Below are 9,319 nucleotides of genomic sequence, written 5' to 3'. Positions count from 1 at the left end.
AAGCATTTCAACTTTCTTATTTTTTTCACCCTTGGATCTAAATTCATCAACAATTGAGCACAACTGAGTACGGAATCAACTGACCACCTGAGTGGGATTCATAGGATATGAGTTATGTTCTGGTAGCCAATTTATTTGTACTCAATTGTGCACAACTCGCATTGGATTTAAATCCAAGAATGGAGAATTATGAACATTCCAACGACTTTGTTCTTTTTCACCCTTGTATTTAAATAAACCAAAGCACATAAAACAGTCATTGTTTGAATCATGTACGTATAGTTTCTACCGCACGTAATGCTTTATAAGAAGATTGTAGGATCAAACCTTTGTAGTTGTTCAAAGTCTCAAATTAGAGAACTTCTGAGATATCAAAATCAATTTAATTACATAATGTGCAGAAGTTAGATAACATGAAACACTAGAAAATCCAAGTATGTTTTTGGGATACTCCAAGTTGGAGTGCAAAATCCGACCTGATTGTTCAGTACAAAATTTTAACAAGTTGAACATTAAATAAATTAGATTGTGATTTACAAAGCCTGTATCAACTCTACAGAAGCTGTCATGTAGTAGTATTTTCAAATCAAACCTCAATAAGCAATCCAAATGCTTTGAAGCTTTCGGTGTATCAGTTTCTAATTGCTTTGAATATATTCTGTTTGTAGTATTTCAGTTCCTTGATGCTTTCCCTGATGTCATCCAGGGCTCTGTGTTTATTTTCTTTAGAAGGCGCTTTCTTTTTCTCTGTAAAGCAATAGCAAACATTACTATTGTACAATATGATACTCGTATAAAGTATTGAATTTACATATGTAATTGTACAAACACTATTGTGAAATAAACAGAGCAGGAAGAAAAAGGCCAAATACACTTTCTGGGAAACCACAGAACCAGCTAAAGTGACATCAATATAAGGAGAGTAGATGGCGGAGAAGGAAGGTAAATTATAGCAAAGACCAACTTTAAGCAGACCACATATTCTTGTACAACATTTAAACCACATAGTGTGGCAACTGATGAGGCATTTAAATACTGCTCCACATCATCTGATCAGGCATTACCCTTGTATTATAGACCGAGTCAATGGAAGTGGTCATTGTTCAGCATGCAACCTTTTCTGACTCTTGTCTAGTTGGAAGTTGCAAGCATATAATACAGGAATAACTAATAAAAACCATTCAGGAACTGATGTACATTAAAACAATTTAAAGAATTTTACATGCCTCTCAAGTGGTGTAGAAAAAGCAGAGATATTTTACTGTCAGTTTTAGAAGTTTTTACCTCTAGGATACCAGCGAATGCATAGAGCTGTAACACTGCTAACATCAACTACTACATGGGAGAACAGGCTGGCCAAATCTGGCATGTATTTCTGCCAGGAAAGAAAGCCAGTTAACAAATGTGGGGCTGATTAAATTTAACAATTGTAACAAAATGAGAACAAAAAAAAAAAAAAGGGAGGCAAAGGAATAGCCCAGGCATGAATAGCTCAAGCATATACGTAGAAAGTACAAATACAATGTACGAGGAGTTTTTTTTTTGACAAAGAACAGTGTACGAGGAGTTGAATTAATACAAAACCCCAAAAAGAATTTAACAAAAAAGTGTCTTTAACATGCTTTCAAAGCGAACACAAAAAGACAATAAAATCCCAGCCCAAATTTAATCCCACTTCCTCCTTGTCCTCAAGTAACCTTTCGGTCCATTTCAACCCAATATAGCAAGAAAAATCCCCCAAAGAGACCCTAAAACCTCTTACGAAATGTATCCCTCTGTAAACAAACAACAGCTCAGTTACAACAGAGACCAATCCAGACAGCTCCAACAGTCCATGATATGGAGACACTATATATGTAAAACAAGGTTGTATTCTAACACTTTCTCTTGAATTTCTAGGAAACTCCAGGTTCGAAACGAAATTTATCACCGAGTAACTGAAGTTTCCGCAATCGAACAGATGAGTACCCAAACTTAAAATGAACCGTACATTGAGGTACCTCTGTTAAACTCCGTCAAAAAAGGCATGAATAATGACCACATGTATTGCACATGACGTAGCATTTTAGAAATAATTTCTCCGGTCAAAAACCGAAAAGAGGGTTCATAGGCATATCCCAGAATAGTCTCATCAACCATCTAAGTGCGGCTGCATTCAACCTTAAATTTACCATATCTTGTTCTGGGGAAAGATTTGACTTGGGATAATGCGGACAAGAGGCTCCAAGGTTTAAAATATTGGTCATACAAATATATCCGCCACTCAAACTTAAAAAACATGAGTAGAACTAAGTCTCAAGATCCATAAATTTGATTTGACTAGCAGTGGCAAAGATGTTATTTATATTTTGACCTCCCCACTACTCCTTGAATGAAACAGTAATCATAGTCAACCGGTTAAAGTTTTATGATTTGCTGGTTTGTTGGGTATCTACTTTCTTTTTTTTTAATTAATCAGGCTTTTTTGCTTTGTTTTGTATGAATTAAGAATGAAAAGAATGGATTTGGGCGATATTTTAAGGAACTCCTTCCTTTTCAATCTCATCAAATTTCTGCAGAATCTCATAAATATCTGTAACTCTGGCTATGTGAGTCTGATATATCAGAAGTATCCCCTCGGATCGGCAGATACCAGGATAATTGGGGGATATGGGGGAGAAACAGGGGAAGTTTGGTGCTTTCAGTGGTGAGGAGCAGAGCGATTTGAATTTGTGAAGTGGAGTTCCTTTTATTGCTGTTTGATTTCTTTTTGAGAAAACACTGGTTCAGATTACTAAGGATATGTAGGGATTTCGATCTCAGATGGATTTTACTATTGATTTTATGTGATTACTATATACGTTGGATAATAATATTAAGTTTTCATATCTTTCTGACAGATGGATGACAGTAATATAGTTTTTTACTATTTTATTACTTTATTAATGTAATTCTATGCACAAAACAGTTAATCCTCAACTTGCCATAGACTAGGAGGCACACGGAATCAAAAGAGCCTTTGCTATTTAACTCCCCAAACCCTCAACCAAACTCTCCTTCCAGAACTTCTTAAAATTGCATCTCAAACTATAGTATGGGGCTATCGCCAGTGACAAAAGACAAATTTTAGATCTTTAGCAATAGAGGATAAGGGGCACTAGTAGGTGTGCAAGTAATTTCTATAAATGATGGTATTTGATTGTTTCCAGTCAATTAGTTCAGATGTTGACTAATTGACATACTGGAAGTTTAGATGGAAAAATGTTAAAAGGAAAGACATTATTGTTTCAAAGTCAAAAGCAAACCAAATCTAGAGCTTATTCAACCTCACACCTCTAGTCTTTCATAATCAAAATACTGAAAGTGAAATCAGGAGAAGTCAGCTGCCTTACCTTTAAAAATGCAAAGTCCACATAAACTGAGTTTCCTGCTAAAAGAGGTGTATATGTTCCAATGTTTCTCTTTACAAATTCTATGATCTGCAGGATTCCAGCATATAGTGATTATACAAAAAATACAAAGAAAGAAGCATGCAACTAGAATATAATATAAATGCATGTGTTCAAGTCTGAAATGCAGCTAAAGAGCATGGTTGAGTATATATATGTGTGTGTGTGTGTTCTCAAATGAGCAGAATTCATCAGAAATAACACAAGGAAGTTGGCTCTTTACCAAAAAGAAACTAGAGAAAACCACAATGGGTACCAAAATTTTGTTCTCCACAGGCAAAGTCCAAAGGTTCCAGCTTTTTTGTTATTTAGACTTTAAGGAATTTGAAAGTAGACTTCTTTAAAAGTAATTCCAATAAAAATAAAAATGAAAATGAAAATAAAAGAGCTTTTACTTCAATCCTATGAGGAGGCTTCCCCCATTAGGGAAGTGAGTAATGGAGGCTACTTATGATTCAGGAACAGGGATGGGGGTGGGAAATGGAGTCCGACCAATCCTATTGTCACCCTTTGTGGAACATAATATCAGATATAGCCATATAGGTCCATCTTCTGCTTTTAAAATTCAGTAGTTAGAGTAAAAGTGAAAAAAATAATAATGGAGGCTATAGTTAGTTCAAAGTCCTAATTTCGAACTGCGGAGCCCATTTGATGCAAACACTTTAATTTAAAGTTCATTTCTAATTCATATTCTACTTCTCGGCATATATATACAAATTAAGAATTAATGAGTTTAACACAGAGAGACAGAGAGAGAGACAGAGAAATGAAAGCTTTGAAGTTTCATCAGGTGCTCTTTCGGTATATATATATATATATATATATACAAATTAAGAATTAATGAGTTTAACACAGAGAGAGAGAGAGAGAGAGCTGAAAGCTTTGAAGTTTCATCAGGTGCTCTTTCGGTATATACACATGAACATATATACAAATTAAGAATTAATGAGTTTTAGAGCGAGAGAGAGAGAGAGAGAATGGACAGCAAGGTTCCAACATTATGTAATTAATTAGAAGAAAAAAAGTTACATGTCAGGTCCAATCTTAACCAGTGGTAGTGTATTAATGCATTTATGCCCTTGATCTGGCCCCATAAATATTTGTATCATTTTACTGTCATATGTGTAGTGACATTTCGTATCACTTCTCGTGTCCACACAACAAGGTAGCTATTGGTTATGAGGTCTTGGTATACACAATTAGTGGTAGTTAAAGAATTTACAAGAAGGCGTGAGGCTGATTGGAGTGTTTGCATACCTGCTTTTCAGCTTCTCCTTCACTAATTGTACTTTGAAGCACTTTAGTCGTCAACCCTAGTTTAATAAAAATAATCAATCTGTTACTCATAGAATTTTATACAACATGCTGTAAGGGTTGTACATTGACGTTGACAGAAACATGTATTGAAACTATGGACGATTACGTTTAGTACTCTACTTACCACTATCTTTATGATGAGTTTGACACCATTCTCCCATCCTATCCAAACACTCCTTACTTTGATGAATAACCAGATCAGGGCCCTGAAAGGGAGATTATTAAAAAAATAAAAATAAAAAATAAAAATAATAATAATAAAGGAAACAAACGAAAAAAGTAGGGCAAATAGGAAATTACTTGCAAAGGCTAGATATGAATAATTAACATTGAAATTTAGCAAAGATGGTGAAACCACAAATTAATAGAAATATAAATTAGGAAAAGGACAACTCATAATATTCCAAAAAAGCAAAAAATTGTATTCACCTGTACAGGTTTCATCACCACTTCCATCTTATTTTGTTCTAATCATCCTCAAGATCCCAGAACTTGAGAAAGCTGAACCTTCAAGGAGCCCTGCTCCCTGATGAAAAACGCAAAAGACCCCTAATGTTTATCCACGGCCTCGTAAAAAAGATTCTATGGCCTAGCCCTAATTTGGCCTAGCTTTCCTAGATGATGTTAAGCCTACTTGAGACCTTGCTATATTGGGCTTAAGCAGTCAATTAAAACAATTCCACCACCTTACTAAAATTATTGCTCCTATGCTTTTATTGTTAAGCCTACTTGAGACCTTGCTATATTGGGCTTAAGCAGTCAATTAAAACAATTCCACCACCTTACTAAAATTATTGCTCCTATGCTTTTATTTTTTAGTGTGTTCAAATACTTATGTTGGCTCCAACCAAGAAAATGATTCATTGTATATTTCAAAGGCAGATTTCACAATTGAAGAAAAGCTGAAAGCTGTTGCTAATCTCCAGGTTTGTGTGATGCAACATCACCCTAGGTTTGATGCATAAGGTCCTAGAATCCTACTAGTGATAGGCTAGTAGTTCTTTCCTGTTCTAAATTTTTCTCAATCTTGTTCTAATCATTTACAAGCTACAAAAAAAAAAAAGTAATTTCGGAAGATTTTCTGCCATGCTGCTACTTTTCTTACACCAGTGAGGGAATGACTGAGAACCAGTGAGACGCTATGCTGTTTCTAATTATGAAGCAACTTGATGCGACAAACACTCAAATAGCTGTCATGGAACCTCGAAGGGTTCAACTCCTAACAGAACCAGCCGTCAAGGAGATATTTTGAAAATAGTACTAGCAAGAAGGAAGATAAAGAACCAGAAGTTGAAGTACCACAATGACAAATGCTGGAAATGGTTACGGATTTTTTCAAGGTGATAGGGAGTCGCATGATCCAACTGGAGATATTACAAAGAAAATAAGAGTAAATGTTCCTTATTTTGAGGAAGACGATAATGGTTTGGAGAAAGATGTAGTGAACACTTCTTGAATGTCTATTGTAAGACACATTTTGGCAACTGAAGTTGAGGAGAAAATCGCACGTCTTTGACTTGTTGGTGAAACCGAGCTCAAAAGCTTATATTGATGGTGGTAACTGCAACAATAGTGTTGTCTCCGCATACAACATGCTATAGTGAAACCCGTACACATCCTTGCCAAAAAGAGATCCATAAGGAGTCAAGACTTTTGATTAACCAAAAGATGATATTTGGCAGAAGGGTTTATCCAAGGCATTGCAAAAGGGATTCTAGGGCCCAAGCACTAATTTGTCTTTGCTAGATGATATTGTTATTGTATTTGTTGTTGGGTCATCACAACTGGTTGTGGGACATTCGTACGTTAGGATGAGCATAAAGTACTTCACCCAAGATATGGATGACACAGATTTTCTATGTTTCACCATCATCTAACCTTCCAACTGAAAAGCCAGGAACTGTCACCTAACCTCTCTCAACAACTCTAAGGATCAGAATAGGAAGGAACAACAACGATCAAGCTTAAAGCTTAAAAAATTTCCCCTTCTGCTGGGTGCTTGCCAAACTACAACGAGTGTTTCGCCTTATGAAAGGAGCATAACTTTACCATCCCTTAAACCTTAAGGAGCAATACCTTTCACCCAAAAGTCAAGTTCCTATGTGTCCATGGCGCGCTTACTACCCATTCTGTGGGCATGACAATTGCAATGATCAACAAAGATCCAGTATATGGTTGACAAAGTGAAACTATAAAAACCCAATTTGAAACTAGAGGAACCTAAGTATAATTAATATTTCCAAAATTAGATAGACACAAACAAAGCATATAGACAAAATAACCCTAAAATAAATATGAGATACTACAAAGCACAAAATGCAAATTAATTCAAATTAAGAAATACCTCTATGGATTTGGTTAGTCTGCCATCGGTAACTATGCAAGCAATCTCCAGTATCCGATCAACTTCAACATTCAAACCTATACGGCATATAAGTGAAAGAGAATTGATCTTCATTTCATCTAATACTAGGGCATAACTATAGAAATTACTAATTGGACCGGAAACAGATAACACAAGGAAAAGTCACTTCAAACATACATGTGGTAGCTAGCATCTGAAATATTATACGTCCCTAATCCTTCCAAAAACGATTTTCAATATAAAAAATTATGCACATATTGCACCTAAACGATTTTCCCTCGCTAGAATTTAAGATCAGGTGTTGTAGTTTCTCACTTTAGTTTGAAAATAACTTTATTAGTCTGATTTCAAAGCACACAAACTATCCTGCTTGCATGTTGATATTCTATCACTCCTGTACCATTGCATCCAACTAGAACATGATCATCTACAGCTCCTTGCTGCAAGCCCCTGCAATATTCCATGTAACTTGCATTATGTATGGATGTGAGAGGGACTAGCAGGACGTAGAGTGCAGCTTAGTCTGGAGATCTAGGTGAAGAAGTCTAGGTTGAGTGAGTAGCCCTCTTTTATATGTTATCTCATTGCATTTTAGTGGATTCTAATTGGGCAAGAAGGCCTTTTGTCTTTGAGAACAGATAATTCAGTTCACAATCCAATATCAAATTGGCAAGTTCTACCATACTTGTGCAGATTTCATAATCATGCCTGATGTCAATGCTTGATCATTCAAGTTATGACTGCTGACTGCTGGCTCTTGAGTTTTGATGAGTTGCTAGTTTATTAGGTTCTTTCTAATCTGCAAAAATTTATGCTGTAGCCTATTAAAGCATTCCTTGTAGTTTTGACGAAATTAGAGAACTCCATATATAATAACCAAGTCAAAAACAGGCAGCACTGTTGATACCTAATCTACAAGCATTCCCCCGATGTGTCCCAGGGGAGTAAGAATACCCTATCTTTAAATCTTGATATGCCTAAAATGTATAGAAACCAAAACAAAACTCCCCAGTAGAGGAACATGATAACAACGGAAAAGACTTGAATCCAGTGAAAAGATATGAGATAGAAAAGGATTTCAAGTATTGATTTGTATTCTCATGATCCTCTCTCTCTCTCGTCCTTTGTATACTGGTTCTGTACTCAAGTGCTTATTGAGAGCACATTAAAATAGTGATTGATTGTTGCATAGTTAGACATTTTTCAGATCATGAGCATACTACTACATTAACATTACCAGTCATTTCCAAGTCAATCCATACAAGGGGCATCTTGTACTCTTCACACAGTTTCTCATTTGCCATCACGACGTTATCAGAGTTGTTGGCTTTGTCCCTCTTGCCTGCCTCAAAAAAATATGCATCATAATATATACTTTACAATTGTTAGATATATCATATATCATATAACCCCCAATATCATGAAACGCAATTAGAAAGAAGAGCTGCAAACGCAATCCTCTGGGTTTCCAACAATTAGTCTAGAGAGGAAATACTTAAACAAGCACAAGAGTCAAGAGCTACAATTGCAAGGGCCATTAGCATAATTTTGATTGCGATTTAGGAATAAGGAACCTGAAGTGTCCTCTGTGGGCTTGGAAGTAGAAGGCGCCCCTCGTAGTTCATCGTCGTCTTCAACGTCGACGTTGAGCACAGAGAATGCATTTGCGAGATGCTCCATCACTGAATGGGTTTGCTTGGGGTTTCCGGTCGACTCCTCAAACCTTACAAAATCAGACCAAGGATAGTCTACTCGTTTCAAACCGGAGTCCTCAACTCTAGAACTTTATGCGTGGGCGGCTGGCTGTACTTTCGGTTAGAGCAAGTTCAGACCGGGTCCGAACTTGCTCTAATTATTGAAGATGAAAAAACAAATATATATATATATATATACACTATTAAGAGAAGAGAAGAGGTGTTGTTAACCAAAATTAATTTTTTTTTACCTTTATAACCCTCAAATATTAAAATACCATGGATCACATTTTAATATCAGGGACAAAAACGTAAAAAATAAAATAAAACAATAAAGAAACATAAATAAAAGAAAATAATTATTTCAAACTCCCCATTCTCACAATTATAAGTATTCTGGATGTTACCACACTAGGGTTTTAAAAAAAAGAACGCGCCTCACGCGCCAAAGAAAAAAAGAAAACCAGCCTTCGTGCTCTCCCGGCCGGACATAGCCGGCGATTCTGCCGCTGCGT

The 9,319-nt window shown here is 36.0% G+C and overlaps 1 protein-coding gene across 1 annotated transcript; it reads right to left on the bottom strand.

Annotated features, from left to right (window-relative positions):
* Positions 1-328: 328 nt before the first annotated feature.
* Positions 329-8,953, bottom strand: LOC133732248 (oligoribonuclease). The gene is made up of 8 exons (XM_062159747.1): positions 8,685-8,953; positions 8,348-8,452; positions 7,090-7,166; positions 4,870-4,951; positions 4,686-4,741; positions 3,372-3,458; positions 1,285-1,375; positions 329-747 (listed from the first exon to the last, which is right to left on the bottom strand). The coding sequence occupies exons 1-8, from the start codon at positions 8,788-8,790 to the stop codon at positions 632-634; spliced, it is 720 nt and encodes a 239-aa protein (XP_062015731.1). The 5' UTR covers positions 8,791-8,953; the 3' UTR covers positions 329-631.
* Between the last annotated feature and the right edge of the window lie 366 nt (positions 8,954-9,319).

The sequence above is a fragment of the Rosa rugosa genome, chromosome 2 (assembly GCF_958449725.1).
Source record: "Rosa rugosa chromosome 2, drRosRugo1.1, whole genome shotgun sequence".
NCBI lineage: Eukaryota > Viridiplantae > Streptophyta > Magnoliopsida > Rosales > Rosaceae > Rosa > Rosa rugosa.
The sequence above is the reverse complement of the archived record's forward strand: the minus strand, read 5'-3'. Positions and strand labels throughout refer to the sequence as shown.

Excerpts from the sequence above, each read along its gene's own strand:
- LOC133732248 (XM_062159747.1), bottom strand. The coding sequence starts at position 8,790 with ATGGAGCATCTCGCAAATGCATTCTCTGTGCTCAACGTCGACGTTGAA. Across the intron at positions 8,453-8,684 it reads GCCCACAGAGGACACTTCAG|GCAAGAGGGACAAAGCCAAC; the intron begins GTTCCTTATTCC and ends TTTTTGAGGCAG. Across the intron at positions 748-1,284 it reads CATTCGCTGGTATCCTAGAG|AGAAAAAGAAAGCGCCTTCT; the intron begins GTAAAAACTTCT and ends ATTGCTTTACAG.